General features: G+C 36.0%; 3 protein-coding genes and 1 non-coding gene across 4 annotated transcripts in view; 2 read left to right on the top strand and 2 right to left on the bottom strand.

Annotated features, from left to right (window-relative positions):
- LOC139147684 (protein O-linked-mannose beta-1,4-N-acetylglucosaminyltransferase 2-like) overlaps positions 1-2,336 on the bottom strand; it is a 45,769-nt gene extending 43,433 nt beyond the window's left edge. Inside the window, exon 1 of the mRNA XM_070718838.1 lies at positions 2,264-2,336. The gene's annotated coding sequence lies outside the window, so the exon portion shown is untranslated. The remainder of the gene's footprint in view (positions 1-2,263) is intronic.
- LOC139147685 (synaptic vesicle membrane protein VAT-1 homolog-like) overlaps positions 1-12,516 on the top strand; it is a 52,506-nt gene extending 39,990 nt beyond the window's left edge. Inside the window, exons 5-10 of the mRNA XM_070718839.1 lie at positions 212-315; positions 3,043-3,098; positions 4,203-4,397; positions 5,219-5,302; positions 6,080-6,164; positions 7,034-12,516. Coding sequence (XP_070574940.1) covers positions 212-315; positions 3,043-3,098; positions 4,203-4,397; positions 5,219-5,302; positions 6,080-6,163 — 523 coding nt within the window. The 3' untranslated portion in view covers position 6,164; positions 7,034-12,516. The remainder of the gene's footprint in view (positions 1-211; positions 316-3,042; positions 3,099-4,202; positions 4,398-5,218; positions 5,303-6,079; positions 6,165-7,033) is intronic.
- LOC139148795 (small nucleolar RNA U3) lies at positions 2,633-2,848 on the top strand. Its single transcript, XR_011556021.1, has one exon. It is a non-coding gene; the product is annotated as a small nucleolar RNA U3 (small nucleolar RNA).
- Positions 12,517-13,705: 1,189 nt separating the features above from the next.
- LOC139147678 (protein arginine N-methyltransferase 5-like) overlaps positions 13,706-26,597 on the bottom strand; it is a 41,375-nt gene continuing 28,483 nt past the window's right edge. The window contains exons 8-13 of the mRNA XM_070718829.1: positions 26,068-26,190; positions 25,241-25,416; positions 24,553-24,662; positions 23,186-23,393; positions 22,066-22,130; positions 13,706-19,925 (exon numbers count right to left, since the gene is read on the bottom strand). Coding sequence (XP_070574930.1) covers positions 19,773-19,925; positions 22,066-22,130; positions 23,186-23,393; positions 24,553-24,662; positions 25,241-25,416; positions 26,068-26,190 — 835 coding nt within the window. The 3' untranslated portion in view covers positions 13,706-19,772. The remainder of the gene's footprint in view (positions 19,926-22,065; positions 22,131-23,185; positions 23,394-24,552; positions 24,663-25,240; positions 25,417-26,067; positions 26,191-26,597) is intronic.

The raw sequence follows: 26,597 nt of genomic DNA, 5'->3' as shown, positions 1-26,597 counted from the left end.
GTAGAATTCCTCAATATCAAAGTTTTCAGGAACCAAACTTAGGAATCAAAATGGTCAGTATGGTTCAATCAGTGTGGCAGTGGTCAGGAAAGATGTGATCATCAACATCTGAATATGTGAGATGCAACATATTTAAAATAATGCATTTGTCAGCCAGGAGATAATTATTCACTGATAATTCTTACGATGATGTTTGATTAAATTTCATCAGAATTTCACCTGAAGGAGTGGACATTGTCCTTGACTGTCTTTGTGGTGAGGACACAAACAAGGGATACAGTCTCTTAAAACCAATGGGCAAATATATCCTCTTTGGTAAGTATCCGGTGAAGTTAATTCGAGAAAGTTTTAGTTTCTTGCAGGTTCTAGTAATGCTCTGTTGATATAGCTCACATTTCTGTAGCTACTCTGATTTAGTTCTTGGCTCTTGTTGTATTAAATGTCTGTAGTGGGTTTTAGAACACAGGGACAGAGTCGGTAGCTGTAAGACAGTGTTATGACACTGCACATAATAATTCTTAGCATGCTCTATTGATGACATCAACTGGCAATTTTTCTTGGACAGAGTTCGTAGCTATGAGCTATGTGACACTTATGTATGTCACATCTCAGCATGGTCATCATCTCACTGTTTTTCATCGTATTATCCATTAACCTGTTTTATGCCATTTACATTTGATACTTTTCTTTATGTATTTGAAAGGTTGCTTATCTACACCAAGATTTACGACATCGAATGAGATAATTAGAAATTGAGTATCTTGAAGTTGAGGCACATGTGTAGAAAATCAGTCTAGAGAACAGTGGAGAAGTAACAGATGGCAACTAACTATATAATTAAAATCTATTGACTGGATCACAAATACACAAAAATCATGTAAAAGTGTAAAACGAATGAATATAAAATTTTAAAATCATTCTTGTATTAAAACGCGGCTTCTTCTGCTCCATTCTAAATGCGTTTGTTCCAGTGTGAAGAGTACGTACGACACATGAGGAGAGAAAATTGGAAAAATAATTTTTTTCGCGTCACTCAGTAGACTAGCCAGGGTCCGATGGAAAATTTTTGTATTCATCTTTCCCGCCAATGTAAAGGGTCATACAATAAGCTTATCGTACATATGGAAGGGAGGAAAAACCCTTGTGTTAAGAATTTGTCCAAGGGCAGTTTGCTGTATACTGCATTTGAACTCGAAAAAGCTTACACAAGAAAGGTTTCTCGTGTTTCTTACATTTTGTTGAGTCTGTTCTTCTACTGTGCAATTCTAGCATTTTGAATTGTGAGAAATGTAAACCTTCAACAGTTATCGAACTTGTGAAAAAGTCTCTTAAGTCTAAATTTAAGGAAGCCTGGAAAAATGCCTTGTCAAAAAATAACAAATTAAATGTATACTGCAGTATTAAAAACATGTTTAAATGTGAAAATTATCTATCACTTGTTAAGTCTCCATTTCACAGAATTGCTTTGACAAAGGCAAGAATTTCTGATCATACTTTTGCAATAGAAATTGGTCGTTTTAAAAACATTCCAAGACATCTTAGACTTTGTACCCTTTGTCATTCTGGTGTTGGTGATGAAATCCATTGTATTTCATTATGTCCAAGTAAACCAGCACACACTGTACGAACAATTTACTTAGAAATGATTTTTAACATTCAGAACCAGCTAAAATGCTTTGACAATGATTCTCTTTTTAAGTACTTTTTGTCATGTACTGACAGTTGCATTGTTCATGTTGTTGCAAAATACATGAATGAATTGTTACAGATTTTCAGTCAGAAAGTTTAATTACTTTGAGCTAATGTGAATGAAGTGAATCGGAAACTTTTCAGTGTTATACATTTTCTTCCCCTTCTCTTTCTTTCTGAGCCAATGTCATTATTGTGAACACGGCTAATAAATAAATAAATAAATATCTTTCCCTCGTTACTCATGGGTACTTAATCGCCATAAAATGTACCTGTGGGTCCGGGCGGGCCAATGCATTTTCAGTTTTTTACAGTGCCTCTGCCATCAAAAAATATTTGAGTGAGGAAATCTTGCTTCTATGGTTGAAACTTTCTAAAATCTAAAAGTGAGACCGTCCGGATCCACGGCAACATCGTCGTATGCGCGCCGCCAACTTTCTAGAGCATTTGGGCAGTAATTTTCGATGTGATCGACATATAATAGTTTAAAATTACAGAACTGTGCACCTTCGGTTCAGGAAAAGGGATCCACAAAAGAAATAAAAGTACGGCGGTGACAAAATGTGCTTCTTACCTTCGTATTAAACACCGATAGCAGTTCACTGTTGGCGTATCGTGAACTTCAATCAGCTGTTAAGTCATGTGACGGAGGGTAAAGGTCATGCAATGACATGTCTACGCTATAAATTTGAATGCATAAATACTCGTCGCCGCGCGTGCCGGGGATGTCATAAAATACAAGAAAATTCACAATATCTCGTCAATTGTATGTCCAGAAAATAAAGAGATAGTATTTTATAAATTTCACTCGTCAAATTTCAGCGAAATCATGGAAGTATTGATCCATGAAATACCATTTTCACAGGAATCGGTCTCAGGCTAAAACCGTAACTAATGTTTACCAGCAGGGGGTATTTATATTACACAATGACCGTGTTGAGATAAGATCATACTTTTAGGGATCATTTCTATAGTATGAATCCACACCGAGTCTCTCAGACTTGGAGACGTGGCCAACCATGATGACGAGATACAACGTTCTCTTCTGAGCGCGAAGCGGATCTCGGGTGTTGCCTCACGGCAACCTGCCTTGATCATTGATGAACGTTCCTCTCTTCCTTTAGCGAGGAGTGGAGGAAGAGAACGTATTCAGAGTGGTTCCCCTTTTTATTCTAAAAACAAAGGAAGAGTTTGTCTAAGTTTACATACGGCCCCTTCTGTATGGGTGGTCAATTGGCGACTTCGATACAGTGTCGCAGATATTTGTCAAATCGCTGTCAAGCGACCACCCGCTGCTATTACTGTCGCTAATTACCCACTATACACATTCTTCTGTTTGATATACACACACAGGATCTTCCAATGTTGTTACCGGCGAGACGAGAAGTTTCTTCAGTTTTGCTAAAGCTGTGAGTATATCATCCTTTATTTCATGCCCTCAGATCTCGATCGTGATAACCGGCAAGAATATTGAACACTTTGTCAGACATTTTCCTGAGACCGCCTTTGCTAAAGTTTTTACCAAGGGCTTAATTTCGTCACAGTTTCCTGACTCCGAAAAATGGTCGAAATATTTATATTTGATGGTGTGTGCTTAGGGCAAAATATCAGTTGTAGGAATTCCGACTTTTATTGCCATGATTTAGGCCTAACGGATTTATTTATTTATTTATTGAATTTTAAGCTACAGAAAGTTTTAATTGCGTTTATTACTACATATTTGTATTCTTGGTCAGAATTTCAAAATCATTGAAAGCTGCTGCTAGGACCTTTTCTCGGTTACAGCATACGTTGAAATGTTTTTCAGAGATAAATGTGTTTCACTTTGTATGCTTTAATATTGTTACCTGACTCGGAAATATGTTTAAAAAGCTTCTAGTTGATAAAGGGAGTAACATCATTAGAATTTTCCTAATTAAGGGCCGTAATGATAACCTTCCGTTCCCTATTCCCTGCATGTGTAGGGTGGTCCAACTTCACCATCGAAAACAATAGAATTGGGACAAGCCATGGTGGTGGAAGGATTAAGGGCATGGTGGTTTCAGAGCTACTACAAGGAATGTTGATTGATGCTACCAATTTCAATGGATGTAAAAATGTGATATGGACTTCACAGATTCGCAGAAAATAATCCAGAGACTCTCATCAGTGTTTAGAGAAAGATTAAGGCAGAATTGTCTTGCTGGCCTGGGGCAAACTTTTACAATACTACTTGTGGTGCTTATTTTGAAGCTCATGGGGTAAAAGTCTTCCACCGGCTAATTTTGTGAAAATCGAAAATATTTATTTTTCTCAACAGAGTTAATGCACTGGATGGCGGCCATTTTGAATTTCACACATTGATAAATATTGGATTATCTGTTCCTCTAGTACCAAAATTGGTTCTGACGCCCGATTTTTATTCTTGAATTTTGGAAGAGAATGTTTTGAAGTTTGCTTGAGGAAAGTTTGGGCAAAAGTGTTTAATTTTCGATACATGAACTACCTTAACATTGGGTTTTGGTTTTTGATAGTGGTGGCAAGTGGACAAAATCAACCCTATAAAGCTGTACGATGAGAACAAGACGGTGTCTGGCTTTATGCTGCAGAATCTCATCTTCAGCCAGGGCCGTTTCGATGTCTTGCAAGATGTGATGGCGGAACTGATCGGATTATACAAAGCTGGTAAAATTAAACCAGTCATTGATTCCGTCTTTGCATTTGAAGAGGTGAGTGACGGTAAAAGGATGATGAAAGAAATTACCGAAAACTCTATCAATTTTGTTTTCTTTTCATGAATTTGGCAAAAGAAAGATCAAGTAATCAATTTATGTGCCCTATGTTGATTTTTGGCTCATCTCAGAAAATGACAAAATCTATGTTAGCATGACAATACTTGTACTGGACAAGTTCACAAATATATTGTGAATTTGTTGATGCAATTAAATACAATATGTCATAAAGAAAAAAAATAGATGGATTGTACAGTTACCAGTTTTTCTTATTTAGCTCTTTTGTCAACAGGGCAAGCTATTATTATTTAACTGTGATGATACAGTGTGGATTTTATTCTGACCTATGCATGCTTCCCTGGAGTACTCTTGGTTTTGTTTCCGACACGTGTTTGTATATAGATGGCTTTGTCTGTTCCATTTTGCATGTAAGCGTACACACATCATAGGATGTATACTGATAAATAATAACGAAAACTTTATGATTATGTAAAGGCCGTATCAGATGAACTCAGAAACTACAAACAATTCAGTGTCCTCCATTTAATATTGAGACAGAAATCTTGATTTTGTTCTTCTTTTCCTCAGGTTTTTATGGTTAGAATGTGACATTTAGCCTTCTTTTGAACAAGTATGTGGCCAAGTTCTTTTTTATTGTTGGGAGGTTCAAGCAGCACAAACTTGCTGTGTGTTGTGAAATGATCCTATCGCGTTGAATTGACGTCAACTCTGTCAACTTGACGATAATTGATGACTTCACCTTTTGCATGCTGACAGCTAAAACTTATCCATATGATATTTTTTTCCTCTTTGAACAGATCGGAACTGCGATGCAGAAGCTTCATGACAGACAGAACATTGGAAAAGTTTTGATCAGTCCGCTTAAGGAACCACAACCAAAGGTGACGTGAAGCTCTGCAACATTATTTCAATGTTGATATTGAATCTGGAATACCTGAGAATTTTAAAGGCCAAATAAGCAGTTATGGAATATTTTATGAATGATATACTGAGATTTTCACATCTATAGCTATAGTCTGGAGATTGCTTTGACCACAAGTTTTATCAGTAAATATATTCAAGACACTGTCGACAATAAAGCTTACTAATGGTGGTTTTCACCCTATAGGAGCAGAAAATGTAGTTTTGCCAGATTTTTCTATGTTGAAACCTAAACACCCAAATTATTTTCAAGTGGTTGTCTCCCCCCCCCCCCCCCTCCCGAAAATTAATCAGTTTTCAACCAGGTACAAAATGTTTTTTGTTAAACTTAATATTTATAGTAAAGTTATCTTTATCTCATCAATATACTTTGAGCAAAAATTTGGATGCCATAATTTTCAGTTCAAACTATTAGATGCACCTGTCAATGTTTTCCACTGGGTGAACGCGGAAGTACAGGGGAAATTGATTGCCAATCATATCCTAGGATAGGGGAATTTAATCGCTATGACAATGCACCATATCTAGAATTATAACTGATATCAAGTCCCATAAATCATCTACATTTAGACTCTATTTTCCCCCACCCTTGGCCTGGTATTTGATATATTTTTGTAGCCTGTGGGTGGGGAATTTGACACTGCCTGAAAAAAATGTCAAACTCCCCTGTAATAGGCCCACACTTCCGGTGGAAAACATAGATAAGGTACAAGATTTTTGTGTCAATCTTTCATCAGGAGGAAAAGTCGGCAGAGAGCGCCACACCACCAAGTCCAAATAGTGGCGATACGGAGAATGAGAGTAAAGAGGAACAGAAATAAAGTAAGAATTTTAAGATTTATCAGTCACAAGTAATGGTACCACATGAGTTGTACTCACCCCTATAAGCTAGAATTAACCTCAGGGACTGATGTTTGGACTCAAATTTTCACAATTCCTTTCCTGTCTGCTACTTGTGTTGCCTCATTTTGATCTAACAAGGAAAATTAGTGTCTTGCTTTAGTGAAAATCGGAAATTAATTTTTTCCCCCATGGAATTTAAGCAGAGATATGGCAGTTATTTTGAATTTCAAACGTCTATATTGTATGGGTACACTAGGGTACATAAGCCTTTGTGTTTGTGTCTCCAAGCTGAGGTTTTCAGAGTCTTCAGGAATAAAACCCACCAACCTTTGCTCCAGAATTGTCCATCGTTGATGATATAACAAGCCATGACTTCTATATTGTGACAAAACGCTTCCTTTAACAGTAGTCACATTACACACTGAACCATGTGGTGAAGTAGAATTGCATTCCCAAGAAGCGTATAGTAGTAACAGGAATGTGCAGGTTGTATGTGAAAACTATCAAATAATGGCATATTGATTTTGTGGTAAAATTTTTGTAGTATTGAAAGTACAAACTGGTATAATACAAGCCCACCTTTTCGAATTTTGAGTGGGCGTGAAACAGAATTTACTTACTCTGGCCAAAAATTGCATGGTGACCTTTGACTTTTATTGTTGATTTTGAAAGAGAAGGGTTTTAAGTTTCCTGAGAAAAGTTTTAACAAAAGTTTTAAGTTTTTCAGTTTTGAGGTGCATATTTTAGAATGTTCCTAAAATTGTTTCTTCAAGTATCTTGACAAAAGTCATAAAGAAAATTCAAGGCAAACAGAGAAAAACTAACAATTTGTTTTGTCCTCATTTCAGTGCAGTGCCAAAAGCCCATTTTACCATCGTTGATGAATAGCATATCAGAAGTGAAAAGACCAACAATTCTTTTCAGAGTTATTTTCAAGATGTTGGACCCTACAAGACTTTTGACCAAGACAAAAAAAAGAAAAATTCTCACAAACAGATTCTGCTGCTGTGGTGAATAACGTTCTAAAAGAGTTTATTAAAATGTAATTTAGAGACAGCTAGAGCGGAATCTATGTTAAGTATATGTAGGATATCTTTCTTATACCTAATGAATACATATTACCCAGCATGGTGCTTTCAGATAAGACAAAAAAAATTATATTATCATTGATATGTAAAAATATGGTAACTATAGATGTCATCTTTGTGGTTTATGGATATACTGCAATACTGAAGCTTTAATACTCCCATCTTTAATACCACTACCACTGTCATATTCATTAAATTATTGGGAGTAATATCTGTGCAAAACATTAGAATTATTGGTGAATTAATGAGAGATATGAAACATATGAAAGTGGTAGACCAGGGCAGTGTGAAAATTGCCACACGATTGAAATCTGAGACAATGCAATACAAGGGTAGTCCTTCTTCAACCTTGACAAAATTTGTTACAGTAAAATTAAGTTGCTTTGAATGAATGATTTCCTGCCATTTTGCAACAAAGTCTTAATGATGAAGACTACATAACGTTTAAAACTTGGAAAGTTACTTATTTTTTTATCTTGTGAAAACGTCAGTAATTTTTTCCAAGTTGGCAGGCATATGATTACTTTAACAACTTTAAATGATATGGCAGAAGAATAAAATGAAACGTCTGATTTTTGTACAGCAGCCAAGGCTTCATCACTGCGCCATCATGACTTAACAATCGCTTGTAGTTTGGTGCTGAGCCAGATCATTCAGTATTGCCTTACGTGCTTTTGCAATTACTTATTTTTTTCCGTGATCAACCATGTCGTTAACTTCTAGGCCGTGGTGACCTGCATCCAGACTTCAAGATCTTAGATAAACAACAGATCTCCTAGCCAAAACACTGATATAAACTCTGAAATAATCAGCTCAATGATTAGTGCTATGATTTTGATTTCATCACTGATCAATATACAAATCATACATTATTATTATAATTTTTATTATCTTTATCATCATCTTGGAAAGTACCCAGTCTACAAAGACTTTTGAAATAAAACACTGAAATTCACAAGATACTTTACTATAAATACCCTATGGAGACAAAGTCTTAAGTGTTGATGTTTCTTTAGTTATCTTTCTTTGCAGTCTTTAACTTCTTAACCACAGCTAACCACCAACAGAAACAATGTTCATGTATAACTAGTACTACCATATATCAGATTTAGCTGTATTAACTGTTGGATTTCATGCATTCTATGAGATAATCCTATCGTGTAATTCTTTGCCATGAGTTCCTTACCTTTTGAATTTCACAAAATCACCAAAAGGGTCAAATTTTAAATTTGATACTGCCTTGATAAGCTATCAATGGTGGTTATAGGATACACCGTATACGGTATGGATTGTAAGATCATTTCTTTTTTTATTGAATTCATGTATAGGAAAAAATGGTTTATACCTGTAAAATATATAACCTCTACACACATACATTTCTTTTACATGAATTCAAATCTGTAATTTATTTATGGTAATTAAATCAGAGAAGAAATACGGTAGAGAAGATAGAAAACAGTAAGTTGTTCTCTTGATTAGCAATATGAATACTTACTCCCATTGGCAAGTGACTGACCAAGTGAAGGCTTTTTTTGTTTCCATATTTGATAAAGGTATACAAATATGTTGACATTTCGAAATCTCCAATCTGAATATTTATGCACACATAAAAAGCCAACAAATAAACTTGCCATGGCGATGATGTTAAATCAAATCGGTAATTGTTAGACATGACTTTCCATATTTTATTTCTAATTTACTTGAGTGGTTTTGAAAATTTTAAGTAGGCCATGATTGTTTTTAGGAGTTATATTATTTTTCAACATGATACGGCAGTTTAAGTCCATATTTTTTTGAAGTGTTTTTAAAGCTTTGTGCATGTTTAGATTGGTCAGAAGGATTAATACACAATTACAGAAATTCTTTCAGCTTTTGATTCAAATAAGGCACTATGAAATGCTCAAATTTGTGGCAAAAAAACCTGTGATCTCATTTTCACTACCACAAGGAGACATCATGATATCAGATTAAGTAATGTTGATATATGACATACTTTAGCAAATAAGTATTAGATGTGGTTTTTCATATGATTAATTTCCATGTTCATTTGCATGTTATCCAGATTTCCATCTGTTGACTTCCTGTCACCATTACAAGTGGAAGATCATCAGTCTGAAGTGAAAAGTACACGGCTTTCCCCATGTTAAGACTTGAATAATCAAAACACCTTTTTCCCGATTGTTTCACTAAAGTACTTGATGAGCCTTGTTTGCTGAGAAGTAACTTTTTTTGAAGATTGAATCAAATCAAATGCAAATATTTCAAAAATTCTTCTTGAATACTAATCAAATAAGTTCAAGGGCAAATTTTTAAATTCTCCAATGCTTGCCTTAATTACTATGATATCATGAAATTGAAATTGCCATTTATGGACTGGTGCAACAAGTGATAAATTATTCAAATGTATTTGAATGATAATTAGAAAGTAATATTTATATATCATATATATTACTAAACTGTGAAATGAAAAATGCAGAAATTATGCGTACGGGCGTCAACCTGTTAAATTTACTGTACAACAAAGTTACCAGGTATCTTATTTTATTAGAAACTAAAGAATGTTATAGGCTTTTGTCTTTAATAATGAAATCGTATAATTGTATTATTTAAGTTAGCAAAGTACATTCACGAATGAATGCATGCATGCATGCACCACTACATTATGTTGGAACAATTTGGCTGATTGAGTTGTTATACTCACTTCACATGAAGGGAATGATGGCCATATTTGCCACAGCAACAGAAACATCACCTGTATTAGAATTTACATGAAGAAGGCGGTGCTTGTATTTCCAACTTTTAAATCTTAATTGATTGGATTTGTAATTAGAGAACTCATGAATGAAGAATGAAAACGTGCATCTGAATCACATTTTACAAATTTTGCTTCAGTTTTGTCCAAAATCAGTGGCAGTGGATCATTTCTTTGCTGCGCTCCAGTACAAGACAATATTACAGATCAAAAAACACGATGCCTCTCAAAATGTTGAACTTTCTGACACAGAAAAAGCAACAACAGAGCACGCTGTGGATATATTCATTCTTCAGCCTGTTCAACTCCATTCCGTGTACACTGGTCTAAACTCAATGTGGATGCCAGTGGGTTTGGGCCGAACCGTAGTCACCATGTTGAAAGGGTTCATTTCGCAAGTGCATTGTAATATATTCCATAATTACATTCTCTGAAGTGTCTCTAAATTCACTGCCACTGTTACATGTGCTTTGATAACTTTACTGTCAATATAGCTTCTTCTTCTTCTATTTGTCTTGCTATGTAATTATCGCATGGTGTTATAGCTAATATCATATTGACATATGGTATAAGATGATATCATGAGTCAAAAGAAAGACCCTATTGTTTAAGAGATTCTAGTTTTGTAATGTTGTGTAAGTTATTATAGTTCTAGAAAATGTAGTGATATTTTATGGCGATTGTAAACTGTATCTGAACTGGTTATTTTCCCTTTAATCCTTGGTCAACCCCATTTCCATGAAGTCCAATTTTGATTAGAAAACTGTACAGTTGGGCCAAACTATGGTCAAAGGGTTAAACTTGACAGAGAAATGTTAGCAGCCAAGCAAGAGTACCGCATCTTCAACGGCATCTTATTTTCATGCAAAAATAAAAATACAAATTTTGTGAGGTATGTTTCTTTCGCTAGTCATGCAACCAACATGTAACTGAATCATTTTCTGTACTGTGATATTAATCATAATTTTTACACATCATTTAATGAGCTCCAAAAGTGAAAATGGTTTAGGGTGGTAAGTAAGGTTGAAAGATATAACTCACAACGCAATGTGAAGATGACAAGTAACAAAGCCTTTTGGGGAACGGTGTATAATGCACATCACTGAATCAACCTCCATTATTGACCTCTTTGAAGTACTTTTTTTTCAGTAAAATATCATAGGTTCACAGAAGGATTCTGAACAAATTATTCTTAGAAAACGCTGCGGGAACAGCATTACTGAGTTATTATGATCTGTTTATGTTTCAGGTTATTCCAAGATCATTGAGAAATTCTTTGATGATTATATTACTGATATATTGCAGATATGATATACCTAAGATAACATACAATGGACTGTGGCATAAAGCCTTGATTGCAACGTAATCATTGTAACTTTATGCTGTTCCTCCACCGCTTCCTATTGGATATTTCAAAGTCATTTCGACAGTGAACAGTGTGATACAAAAGTCTGGAAAAAAAGCAAGATAACTTTTACGGGGCAGTAATGATATCTGAGGAAAGTGTTTCCCAGCTTTTGAAACAAAGTCATGCAAAGTTGTTAGGAGAGTTACACATTTATAGAATTTTAAAAAGCTCAGGAAGGTGATACGAAAATGAGCTCCAGCAGTAATCTCCATTGTAAAAGTGTATATATAAGTGTAAATCAGGAACCTTTCTTTTCAATCATTTCTTGCAAAAGTTAAGCATGTACAATAATGTAACGTGAATATTCTCATTTAAAGAATTGTAAAGGACGACATCTTGTACAGGTGGTTTTCACAACAAAACAGGTGGCATTTGTGTTGCAATTAGATGCGTGAGTTGGGACGTTTATTGTACAATGTAGTTGGTAGAGATCAGCTTATGAGAAACCGACAAATTATTAAAATACACAGATTCACACTTTACTACAAGTACTACACACAGGTGTCAACTCAGCCTCTCTGGAATTTGTTTTCCTTAATTTGTTCTTTCCAAAAACTTTATGATCTCACAAGTAGTGAAGAAATGAATTTGGGTACTTTTTACAAGACGTTTGGTGTCACCTTCAAGTAAGTTGATCCTGTAAAGTATCATACTGCACACCTCTGTCGCTATTAGACCCATCAGGCAAAAATTGAAGAGCATTACATAGGGCCATAACAAGGAAAGATCGGCCATCTTTGATTATTCAACTAATTATGCAGGATGCATAAATTGCAGCCACTATTGCAAAAATTTGACCTCTGACATGCATAAAACAATTGTAACAGGATATCATAATTGCAGTCTAAGTGATATTGATCCAAAAGCATGTAACTCGGCAAAAAGTGGAAAAAAAATGTAAAAATATATATTTAAACTTATTAGAGACACTATAGATTAGAGACTATATACAGAATATATTTTGAATTGTATGAAAATGTTTTGTGTCATTTGTGTACGATGTTTTGTAAATTTTTGTGTTGCATCCAACAGTCAATTGATGGAGTGCACAGATTAAAGATTAAAATGATGTTAGCAAGCAGATTTATTGTGTGTTTAGAGTTTGTATAACGTGTCATCCACTCCAAGGCAGCACTTAATAGGTGATTGAAATCTTCAAAACTGAGTAAATTGCTGCATTCATAGATGGCAAGTTCTTCTGGTATGAATGACTTATCGAATGAATTACCATACTGTACCATACTTTGCTGTTTTTGCAGAGTAGTGAATGGAAGATATGTCTGAAAAACCTGATAAGATGAATAATATTTGCCAAGATTTTCAACAGACACGTCAGACATTATCAACTCACAAATTTGGATGAAATGCAGAACAAACTGAAAAATTTTACATTTGGACCAGATATTTACTTCATAGTATTACCAAAGTTTAATTTCTATTGAGTGTGGTCAGCAGCAAAACCTGGCATAAAAGGGGAATTATGGGACTCTGGTTTTACTTCATCAAGCAACATGCTTGTTTCAGCAGCCTTGCAGTTTGTTTCCAATATTCACAAAATTTCAGTGTTTCTGAACTGTGCAGACACAGAGGCATGTACACCCAACTTTTGTATTTATGTATATGCTTTGTCTTTGTTGAAACCACAGACAGAAAATGGAGGAAGTCTTGTCAGTTTGAAAAAGGCGACATTTCCTCAAGTTGACACGTTTTATTTCTATGTGTGAACTCAAAAGAGGAGTCACAATTAATTGACAATTGATGAAATGTGAAATACTCATCTAACTGTGACCTCACAGACAGACATTCTGACTCAAACTTTCACAGCATTCTTTTGGCCTACCATTTTGTGGGGCTCATTTTGAACTTATATGGAGTAAAAAGTTCTAACAGACTCATTTTTGTGAGAATGGAGAATTTCGCTTCCCCATACACGGGGATGGCAGCCATTTTGAATTTCAAATATTTGTAAATATTGTGCAATTTGTTTCTCCGGAACCAAAATTTACACGGTGACCCGCGAGTTTGATTCTTGATTTAGAAAGGGAATGGTTTTTAAAGTTTGCTAGTTGAAAGTTTGAGAAAAATTTACGTTGTTTATTTTCGACGCGCCAGCTGCCTTAATGAGTTACGCACATCAGCTCTACAAGATATAAACATTGTTCACACAAAGGTCCAGCTTATGCTCTGAGTTTCAACAGAGAACGCTCCAATCACTGACACACAAACAACTTCCTCCAAGGAGACAAAACAATAACATCAAACGCAGCAACACTTGTATTTGTTCCTGACTTGAAAGAAACATTTATTTCTCATTGTTTTCGTCTTTGGATGCTCACAAATCACGATTATAGCCGTGTTTATATGCAACTCACATTTACATGATTAGGTTTCAATTTTCCTTCTTCAAATGGCAATTTTTCACCTGGACAAGACGGATCATCAGCACCTTTCGTTACAACAACTGGCAAAAAGAAAAGATTAGACATTGTATTTTCTTAATAGTCCTATATAATTATTATAGTAATGATCTGGACATAATATTTGTTAACAGTTGAACCCCGAAACTTGAAATCCCAAACCAAATACAGACATATCATGTTTCTGTCGGTCTTTAAGTATAAAGTTCTACTTTTCTCAGTAGTTGGATCGACTTCAAGATGCACAATATACACTGTTATCTGTGATGATACATAGAAGTAATTCTTTCAGTTGAACCAATTATGATCAGAAGTGTTGTCTTCAACAACAGGCAACATCTAATCAGCATATCCCACTGTCAGAGCAGGGTTGTCTTTCGGACGTACTTTCATTTCACGCTCGTTGTTGTGATGATTCTTCACTCGCGCTTCTTCAACAGTTGTTCGCTTGTTTAGTGCACGCAAGACACCAATCTCATTCACGACTGACAGCTTGGGCCGCTCAAACCACGGTCCCTCACTGGGTCGAGGTTTGCAATTATTCTCACTTTAACAATCAGCAAGAACCGATCACCCATCAAATAACTGATACATATTAAACCAAAATGGAAATTGCATCTGTCAAAGGATACAATGAATGTGGTTGTGACAGTTATGCGAGCAATATGAGGAATCCAACGACATATATATGCCTGTCACTGTAAAAAACATTGAACCCTGATAACACAATACACTGTTATTTGTATATGCATAGTGACTCAGAACATGAGTTCTTTTGATTCATATGTTGCATTGTAGACGAGTAGCCTAAAGTCACTTGTGAGAATTCATGGGCACTCTCCTCAGGAGGAAACTGCTGCAATAATCCATATCTTGATGTAAAGACAAATGCCAGCATAAATACACATGGAGAGAAGCTAACCATGGGATACAAAGCCACAGTAACACATCAACAAAGTCAATGATGGCTTGAATGAACCTCTAATGGTGAAATCTGGTTCCAAAATTTCCATAATCAGACATGTCTCTCTCTTCATCTGCAATTTCTTATACATGCAAGAATCCATAACAAACCTTGAAAGTTATGAAATATTGTTTGTGACACACAAGATCTTTCTTCTCATGATATCTTGTAACAAACTTTCTAATTGGCACACAGTAACAGCATTATGTGTTTTTGTTTCTGAAGATTTGGTCAACAGGTGTGATGTTGACCTCTGACCCTTCTGTGACCTCAGTACAAATTATCTAATACCTTTGTTTTCAGTGGTAAGGCTTGATTTGCAGGGATTGGAATAGGGGTGACAATGTGAAAAGATATCAACAAAGTCCAGCAAACAACAACAGATGCTTGGGGCGGAGCACTGCCATCTGAATAATTCCCCAGAATCAATATGAATCCTTGCAATTTATCCTTCCATACGGCACAGATCTAATTGAACTCCTTGGTCCCAATTCTATGCTGTACATAAATACATGCAACTGCAGGATAAAAAGTCAGTCTGACCTATTCACTACAATAGCAAAAAATACCGTCAATGACGCTGTACCTTCTCTAATGTGTGGCCAGGTCAGGTAATGGTTGTTGGCATGGAGTTGTTGGTAAATAGTTGATGATGTAGGGGCATGAGGTGGGATATGGACCCAAAGAACCCAAAAGATGATTAAATACATCAATCAAAAAATTCTAAGCTACAGTATAAACTGCCTAAAGATAGATAGTTCAATGTGGAAAAAAGTTAAACAATTCAGAAAAGAATTAACAGTCCAAAATAGTAATGACGCACTTCCTTACTGACCTGAGTGCATGTGAAATACACAACCTGGCATCTGTAAATTAAATGTATACCAAGTGATCATTTCCAGTCACTTTTAACTGTTTTTAATGGATTTCCAAAGAGTCCTGTGGAAATGATGAATAACGCCTATCTGGTCTTGTGTTTGTATAACCTCATGGCTGATAATTGTCATAGTATTGAAAAAATATTGAAAGTGAAGAAATTACTGTTTTTAATAGGCATATTTTCCTTGAAATACATGACCGTGTAAAGAATATATGCTAAAAGTGTTTAAGAGTAAATTTCTTTTCAAAAAATAATTTAATTTGTGACCAAAGGATTTTTATTCTTTGAGTTTACAAATTCAAACATTGCAATTTGTTCAATCATCTTGTGCAGTGCAAATTTATAAAATGACTGAAAACAAAAAAAATTGGCAGAATTACAGTCTTTGTGATGTAAAATTATGGGTTGATATCACGATAACTGTTAATCTGTTTGAAGTACTAATATACTATAATTTAAAAAAGAAAAATTCATGCAGAAACGGTAAAATATATTGTCAGCAATGTAGTGTTAATTTTGACTTTACATCAAAATATGCCTTTGCTGGATACCAAATATATAGGGCGAAATATCAACCATGTTCAGCAAAATCCACACAACAGCATCGATCCTTTTCTAATTTGATTTGATTTGCTTATGTTATCCTTGTATGACAGTCAGTACAATATGGAACTTGAACACAACCGTGACAGTGAATAAGTATGCTGTAAATGAAATGGTGTGGCTGCATCCACATGCAGCAATAGGAGTGCCTTTGTCTCTCACCCCTCATTTCCAACCTGTCCCATCCCTGAAAAAATAGTTTGGTCTTATATTTATAATGTTAATAATTTCTGTATTTGTTAAAATGTGCGCATCTCAAAAACTTTTGATCATAAACATTTTCATTGTTTTTTATAGCTGACCAATCAGTTAACCGGTTTATTTTGAATATTTGCGCATTTTTCCTCAGTATTTGACATTTTCTGAATACCTTCTTATTCAGTTTGTCATTTCTAAAAGTTTAAATGCTCCATTGTGTGGTCAAGCTTTCCACAAGCATCAAATGTGGTACTTCATATAGGAGGGTCTGCCCTAGAGGGCGGGCATCATGAACACTCCTGTGTTTGTTGGTTAATTCCTCCACGTAAACTTCTGATTGTACTGTAAACATTGAACATGGCCGACGTCCGATTTTCCTGTCTAAAACTTTCACTCATTTTCGTTCATATGACTCTGAAACTCCAGGAAACGATTGGAAAGAAAGGGTTATCTTGACATATTGAGGTACTCGCCGATATTTTGCAAAATTAAATGAGAAAAAATGCAAGGAAAATACCGACAGGCTTACACAATGACAGTTTTCAGACTCGGAGGCATATGATCATCTCTGCAGATTATGCAACAGGCCCAGATCACGTGAGGCCATGAGGGGATATCCACGCAACTCAGTACCAAAACACTAGCGCTCACAGAGTGAGCAAACACAAAGTGAGTACCCCTAACGTCAGCTCAGTAGTCTGTAATAGATTGTAGTCAACTAAGAAACCTTGGAGAAAGGCTTAACACTGTGGCTATGCCGCTAAGTCCCTTTTGATTTTGTCATAGCTCAAAATCGTTCTCCCACACCTCAACCTGAGCCATGAACACCCCCACCAGTTTATGATATGACCCATCACAATAGCATGACGTCAACGGATCTTGACAGACGGAAGTCTTGACAGACGGAAGTTCTTGACAGCAGCATATTGGTTTTCAACTCTAATACCTTCTCTGTCTATAAATAGACACGAGAAGGTAAAAACTTGACAGTTATAACAGTATACCTGAAGATATAATGTCAGCACCTTCTTTGTCAGACAACTCAGGCAGGATTCACAGGCCATTCTCATTTTCAAAGGAATGTGTTACCAAAATATATATAATCAAACATATTATACTTTCTGAAAAATATACAAGTGTACGTACAATGTTCTTTGTAATGAAGAAATCACAAACAAAAACATCTGCTACACGTTTCCTATTGTTCTACCTTTCAAAAACATTTATGGAGGATATTTGGACTTGCAAATCTTTTTGTCTTAAATACAAACTTTTCTGTTAATTTTACAGTAACAATCTATGAATACTCATAGTCAAAAGAACAAAATCTTTTCAAAGAGCTAATGCTATGCAGTCCATGTGACAACAAGTTTCATTGGTTCCCTGGTTTGTAGCTTATAAAATACGCTTAATTTGATTGGTCAAACTGACAAAACATATACAAACAACGTGTACAGTACTCTATGTATAAAACCCACATAGATCATTGATTTGTTTTAAATGCAGTCCTAAGAACTCCACAAATTGATTTGACATGCCATGACCTTTCAAATCTGAGGTGAAAGGTCATGAAGCATGTCATGAAGCAGTCAATGGAACACATTTGATTCTGATGGTAGTGCTCAGCTTTCAATGATTCTGCCAAATGCCTGGACGAATGCTCTGGTCTTGAAACCTAAAACCCTGTAAAATATGATGCTAGATGACATGAGATTGTCTAAGGTTGGTGGTAACTTAATTGCTTGATTCCCATATACCATTTTCAAAGTAATCTTGGTAAAAGTTTTGGGACTTGCAAACAAGGTTGACTAGCAGGATTTCACATAGCATGCAACAGATTTTGAAACGTCGCAACAAAAATTTCTGTATATGGCTTGGCTTGAAGTTTGTCTTGCCATTCGTATTGGAATATTGGTATGACGACAATCTGAGGCTGATTAATTGATTACAAAATAACGTAACAATTCTTCACAATGACCAACTTGCAACATCGATACTCCACCGCATTAATTATCACTATGCTCACAATCTTAATCATGGGGATATGATTACATGCTATATTTTAATTTCTCCAATGACAAAACACAACGTAGGAAGAAACTCGAAGCAGAATACCATCCCTAGGTGTAGTATAAAAAATTACAAAAAAAAGATACATGGATAGTATAAAAACAGAAGTTTGAAAAGGTGGCTGTATTGCAAAATGTAAATTAAGCAGAGGTTAAGTAAGGTTGGCGTTTTCTCTTTCATAATTACATGACAGAAAACTGAAAACATCACCAATGCAAAGTCACATGTATTTATTAAGACAACCAGAAAAAATGTGAATCAGTTTCAGGGCCAGGGTCAATGGAAACAAGCAGATGCTCAGTACACCATGCCCATTTCGCAAAGCAAAATTTTCGAAGTACAATGATATAACAGAAAGATGTGTTGAACTTTCCCATTCCTGTACAAAATTCACCGTTTCTCTCTCTATGCTACCCACAAAGTGAACTGAGGTATAACAAACGTAAAGTGGCATCTCATGTCTAAAAAAATTGTCGTATTTACAAAATTGAACCAAGGTGAGAGAGGTATTGCTTGGTAGTAACCTGCATCACGTTTCAAATCTCATTGAGACATAAAATATCATAATACATCGTGCAGTTTCTACCTCTGATTCTGAGCACCTGTGCGGCAAGACTGCAGAAAACAGCCCCCACATGGAACAATTTTACAAATCAACATCATCCTAAAGGGTCCATTTATTGTAAAAAGCTATGGGAGGCCCTCTTGTTTTCAGGAAGAAGAGTGGGGTCCAGTGTATTTGAGGTACACCCATTATGTAGAGTAATGAAAACACTGCATGAAACAAAATAAAACTGCCCCTACACAAGGATATGTTTTCTGGTATGAGCATGCATATTTAATTATCCATGGAGCCCTTTACAGCATCATTGTGAAGTGGGACTGTCAGATTATATCAGCTACAGTAAGGTGGGCTAAAATTGCAACATTGTTGCAAATATCTACACTGTTTCCTTGTGACAGTTTGAGCAAGTACAACTGATCACATGGTGGGTTGATGTATGCATTTTCACTGCTAAAATGGCAACATTAGCAGCATTAATATTTCCAACAATAGATGAGAGAAAAGAGATTACGTTCAGTATTTTTCACCAAACAGAAGACTGGAAATACTCTTGTCACAATAGTTTGCTTTTGGATAGTGATTCAACAGGATAGCCTAGGGAGGAAATGACATTTTGACGGATTGGTCACCCCATGGAAGTTGTTACAATGCCATAGTGTATGATCTGCCATTTGAGTTGTGCACTGGTTTAACGATGGGTTCTGTCACACACCACTCATACCAAACGTTCTTTGGCGTACAGTTACGCCAGAATGTCACTGTAACCTTGTCATTCTTATGGAGGTAGACAGGTTCCTGCAAATATTAAAAAAAAGATTGCAATCAATTTAAAATGGCAGCTGTTTGTAATTGAATAACACCATACATACATACATACATACATATATACATAGAATAATATACATACATACATACATACACACATACATACACTGTATATACAAACATACATACATACATACATACATACATACATACACACATACATACATACATACACACATACATACACTTTATATACAAACATACATACACACACATTGACATATATGATAGACACGAACTGATTCCATAAGTTCCTACTTGAATATTTACATATATTCCGAATAGGAGCAAAAATACTTTGGTTAACTTCATGGCCAGCTCTTCTTAATTGAATCTCAACCCTTTCACCACCATGGTTTAGCCCAAACCCATTGTTATCAATGGTGATTGTGGACCTGTTTACAGGGAATTGGGGGTGAGCAGGTTAAATCAGGCTCTTTAGTCACAAAGATGACATAAAACACTGCCCGACAACACTGAAGCGGTCATTTGCTTTCAATTTAAATTCTAATCATATACGAAAGTCCTTAACTGAAATAATCCATCAAAATTGTACACCTCAATATTGCACCAGTCTTGTTAAATGACAACTTTCAAAGAGGAGGCCTAAAACTGTCCACAATGCAGGGCTTTTGACTCTCACAGTATGGTCACATAATACTGCTGTGTGTGTATTAGACTACACATCGCATAATCCCAACAACCTGCCATGTAGGAAATTGAAGTGTTCCCATATGGTAAAAAGATGATTGAAAGCTCACTTCTCAGTGTATGACACAGGAAACGAGTCTAGGTACAATTAATGAGGCCATTAAAATTGGAAATGAAGGAGCTGTGTTGTGAGGCATATGTTTTTTCAAAAGGATATATCGGACAGTTACAGATAATTGCCAATTCAGAAGATTGTTTTTATAGAAAAGTTCCATAAATGAGGGTCAATATAAATATAACTTTGGTGATAGATTTCCTACAAAATATTCGCACAGTGGGCCCCCTGTAATATTTTTCTTGGATACTGATATTTTTCGCTTGGTGGTTGAGAACAGAATGAGCAGAAGCATAGATCTGTCATATTCGAATTGCACACATTACGAGTACTCTGAGGGACATTCAATTTCACCTGCTCACCCCAATGCCCAGTAAACAGGTCCATACTCACAATTGATAACAATGGGTTTGGGCCAAACCATGGTTATGAGAGGGTTAAATAGGGGATTATGAATTTAAAACAAATTTTGCTGATGAGGGGTTTAATGTCAGTTCAATATACACCCACACAAAAGGCATTTTTACTTGGGGAGAAAATGGAAGTAGCCGGTAATTATCTGATATTTCACTTAAATATTCCATAATTTCCATGGAAACAACCGGCACGGAAGACATTTCTGGAATGGCACAACAAACGTCATCACAATGATGAATTCTGGTGTAGTTTTCATCAAGAGTTGAGACGTGAATGATTTGGTCAGTCGGCTCCAAATAAATTGTGACAAATAAGGATTTTATGATGTGAATGTACGGAGAATGAGAAACACAATATTTTGCTCTGAAGACAACACATTCTATGTTGGTCAAAGTTAATATCTTGCAAAGGAGAAATCTTCACAAACAGTATTTTTCCGGTCAAAATCTGTTACTTTACATGATATCAAATGCAGATCAGCCAAACTTTTCTTTTGTCAAAGACAGTAGAGAGTTCTCCTCCACTGTCTATGATGTCCAGTTTTCTAAATACTGACGCATGGGTTTTGTACAATGTAGGATTGCAAGTACACAGCCAAGTTATTGTGCAGTAACCATGGATGTTAATGGGCACTGCTGTTTTCTAACCTGTTATCAAATAAGTTTGATTTCATCAGGATGTTCCAAAAAATTATTGTAGAATCAAATTCGGTCATTTTTTTCAAGATAAAACGAAGGGAACAGTGTTTCATCAAGTTTTGCGTCATGAATCACCCTTATTTTTAACATTACAGACTGTTCAAATTTTGAAAAAAAAAGGAAATTTTTTGTCATTGATGAGCTTTTATTCTTTATTTGGAGGGGGGAGAGGCTGAAAAAGCAAGGTTTCAGTACCGTTAAAGTTGACAAACTGAGAAAAAAAACTAACCTTGATTGGAAAGAAGATTGGAAACCAGCTGAACATGCCTTCAGAATGCGTCTTTGGAACAATACCTGTTGAAACAAAACAAATGAGAGCAATGAAAGCTTCACACAGAGCACGTACGCATCATCAAGTTCATATTTCTAACCAACAGCTGCTTAGGGGGGTTGAATTCTAGCCGCTGGAAGTTGAAGTGTGTGGGTGGATGGCTTGGATGGAATGACAGATTACGTCAAAGCCTGGAATACGGATCATTCTTCGTAAATGGCAAGGGTTGAATTTTATCTTCTGAAGCCCCCGATCGGTGAACACAGCCATGGGTGCTGTTGTCTCACAGAAGTCGCTTGCAAATCCCTTACTACTGTAGAATCTCTGCTTGAAAGTCAACACTTGAATGGATGTAGTATTGGACACATTGACACATAAACAGTGTTGAAAGACGCTGGTGTATTGTTGAACAACTGATTAATATCTATACCCTGGAGAACTGAAGATGAAACTTCAGAAATCCGATTCAGAAGAAAGATTTGAAGATGGCTCCTATGAGATTAGAATATCTCAACAGTTTTAGAGCCATATAACATTACAGTATGCAGACTCTACAAATACAAAACTCTGAATTATAAGAGTGACAGATGTAGAAATCAGGCTTCCCTCCATGCAAACTAGACACTCCAGTAACTCTCCTTGATACAAAGAAATTTCACATTGGTATAAGGCTAATGCCAAATGACTGTTTTTCCTGAAGGTTCCTAGATTGACTTGAGAAATTCAGATATGTCATATGTCAGAGGAAACAGTGGTGGTGAGGTAAATGAAAATCAGACCAAACTAAACGACACATGAACGAAAATCAGGTTTTACATGTGAAAATGTTGAGACTTTTCTTCATATCTGGCAAGACTGAAAAAACACCGGGCAATTTATACAGAAAAATGTTACAAAACATGATAATCTTTGGGGTTCTATTTTTAATAACGATAGGAAGACCCCCTTGGTAAACCCTAAATGGACCCTGTGTTCCTCAGATGTGCCTTTCACAGTGTTAGATGGCCACTGCTTTAAAAATGCCTTTTCCTTCACATGTTATAAATCTATCATTCAGCCAGTCAGGTGTAATACTTACTTAAAGTAACATCACCATAGAGGATGGTATCGAAGTAGCCAGCAAAGCCATGTAATACTGTGTCGATATCAACGTCAAAGCTAACAGTTTTGAATCGGGAGTTGTCCCGACGTGATTTGTTGGGATGGACGAACGTGAACATGGGAACTGCTTCAGCAAAAGTGTTGACGTTATGAAGACGGACTACGTACGGAGTTTCAAAGTGTGCCTTGAAACAAACAGAGAAAAAAATGTCTGTGAATAATTTTATAAAAACTTGATATTTATGGATATAAAAATGATCTGTAGGCATATTTTCAACAATGCAAGATGTGATTAGGCAAGTCTTTATATACACACTTACACCAAGAGAAAGATTGAGACTTCGATAGACTGATATAGTGACACATATAACATATAACATATTTACATTCACACATACGAACAAATGATAGACAGAGACAGTGAATACACAGAAGACAAATGCAAACACACATACATACATACATACATACATACATACATACATACATACATACATACATACATACACACATACATACATACATACATACATACATACATACATACATACATACATACATTAATTCATGCATACATACAGAAAGATGGGTATAGACAGAGAAATACAGACATGAATATATGCAAACATACAGACATACGTACACACACTCACACATATACATATATTTAAATAGATATAGATATGAATAGACATGCACAACATACATTACATATGTACAGACAGACATATAAATACATACTACATAAATACATACAACCCAGGGATGGGATACACAGATCATGGGCAAAGTGCTTGACATAGCAAGTAATCAAAGAGGCTCTCTATCCCTTTAACACTGCAAAGTTCAATGTATTTTGTAAACTGCATACATTCAAAACCAGTCTTGTATAATACCACTGATGGATATGAAGCCATGTAGCACAGACTGGACAACATTGAAAACATAAGACATTTAACGTATACATCATAACTTCTAAGAGATAAATGGTGGTATTTGAGAAAGCAACTTCCTTTGTGAAAGGAATTTTGTTTGGCCTTTCTTCTTGCGTACAGACTTACTGTAAGGTTGTAAGTACAAAGTATGTGATCATATCCTATTAATATTTATCAAAATTGACCAAATTTGGTAGGTCAAAGTTCACCGATATTGGTTGGGTAGGTGCTCACAATATATATGATGTGAGCATTGGCAAAACTCGTACATTTTCATTAAATATAAACTTGTCAAGGCTGAGATCTCATTACTCTCGTTAGTGTGAGTGTACAGAGATTTTGCTGACAATACAGTAGTTTTCACAGGTTTCAAGCACTATATGTACAAGGCAACATTAGAATCACTTACATCTGGATTCTTGTCTTTGTCTTTACATAACCTGACTTCATTGTATAATTTGTGTGAGGAAACTGGTGAAAGATAGGATGTGTACTGCCTGGGAATGCTGATACCATCATCTATATAGAAACGAAAATACGTGCTAGTCCATTAGAGAAACAGTGCTGCTGATGATAGTAACTTCATTGAGCAACAGCGCCCTCACTGGCCATTTGCACATGTAACATAGATGACCATGTCAGACACACAGGCTGAGCTGGGGCGAAAAAAAGATCATCTGAACTGATCCTCTCAGTGTCTTCTAATTAGTGTGATGCTACTTTCCTGTCATCATAAACTCTTTTCCTTGTAACATAGTTTGACTATATAATATAATGGAAACAATCCTAGTTTCACAGCAAGGAAGAGACACAAGTTCTTCCTCGATGTCCGCAATTTGTAACAGAGATGGCTGTGGGAGATTTCTTCTTCTGTGCGCATGATAAAGAGTTGTACAATACTGTGAAGCCTTTTAAGTGTTACTGTCTTGTAACTGGTATAAGTACTGTGCATATATCAAAAGTTTCCACTTTTAAAAGATTTAGCCAACCTCTAGAGAATTGTTTTATCTGAATTGACAAGACTGCGCGGACCAAAACACAAAACATGAACATGAAAATCTAACAGAGTTGCTGAGGACATTGGCAGTGATATTTACCTTTCAGAAATAACTCTGCACCATCTAGACATTCTGGAGAGAGTTCATTGTCCCCAAATGAACCTAACAACTCACTGACGATGATGTCTGCCTTCTCCGGGGCCTCCCAGAGCCTCATGTCACTGGATATTATCGACACCTGATCTCCCCACATCTCATCTTGAAATGCTTGTAATCTGCACAGATCAGAAACATTTTAGAATATGCGTTAAAATCACTACAGTCACTAGATGTTTGTGATTACAGGTTTGTCACTAAATGTAGCTGCACGCATGCAACACTGGACACCGCTGCTTCTACATGCAGACAAATTTTGTCAGTGCTGCATGCGTGGCTGTTGTTGCAGCTTGTAGTCTGAGCCTTTAACCCTTTGAGTGCTGTTTTCTTCTGACCAAAATTTTAGTACAACATTTTTTTTCCAATTTTTATGAATATTTCTGTAATTCTTTTGAAAATTTGGACCAAATGGACAGCACTTTTCATAGACTCCAGTTTGGGGGTCAAAATTAAAGGAAAAATCTGCAAAAAAGTGTTTGGACCTGAAAAAATATTCTCTGGGTTATATTTTATAGCGGTGACAAAAATTGACTTTGGCACTCAAAGGGTTAATTTGTCTTACAGTGTTCATTGTAACATTAGCAGTCGCCTACCAAGTCACATTTTCATCATTCTTGAATGCATTATTTCCAAAAGTGTAAACTAAACATGCAGACAAATGTTTATTTTTGCATATTAATGAGACAAGAATGACATCATTTCTAAACAGTTCTTGTACTTCTTAATGATCTCATGATATTTAATGAGGAATGTCCTAAACTTTTACTTACGTGACAACTGCGTTGGGATTTTTCTCTACTGCATAAACTTTTATTTGCCTGTCTGCTTTTTTGGCTGCCTGGAGAGATGCCCTGACTAGTGGTCCCCTACCTGCTCCCAGTACCATTAATGTCCTGTCAGGACGTGAGAAAAATGAAATGGCAGTTTAAACCACACAGTATGGAAGGCCGGGTGAGCAAAGACACGGTTATCTCTATTACTGCATGCAGGGCTGTCAATTATAGCCGGTCACCGGCGGCAAATCGCCGTCTGACACAGGTCTTGCCGCCGCCTGTTTTCCCTATTCAAAGCTTGCAATAATGATCTTTTTATACACACGTTATGAATTCTTTCCTGTCCCAATGCTACCGTTGGCTGCGCTGTGCTACAGAGGCGCAGCCCCTAAGGCTCGTTGGTAACCGATTTCTGATTGGTTTCAATCGGTACTGTCAAAAAGCTTTACGTGTTCTGATTGGTTTTCGGACGTACACGATCGATATGGCTACGAAAGTCGACAGCCACGTTGGATTTATGGGTCCAA

This window comes from Ptychodera flava, chromosome 13 (assembly GCF_041260155.1).
Source record: "Ptychodera flava strain L36383 chromosome 13, AS_Pfla_20210202, whole genome shotgun sequence".
NCBI classification, from domain to species: domain Eukaryota; kingdom Metazoa; phylum Hemichordata; class Enteropneusta; family Ptychoderidae; genus Ptychodera; species Ptychodera flava.
This window is presented reverse-complemented; position numbering and strand designations above follow the sequence as displayed.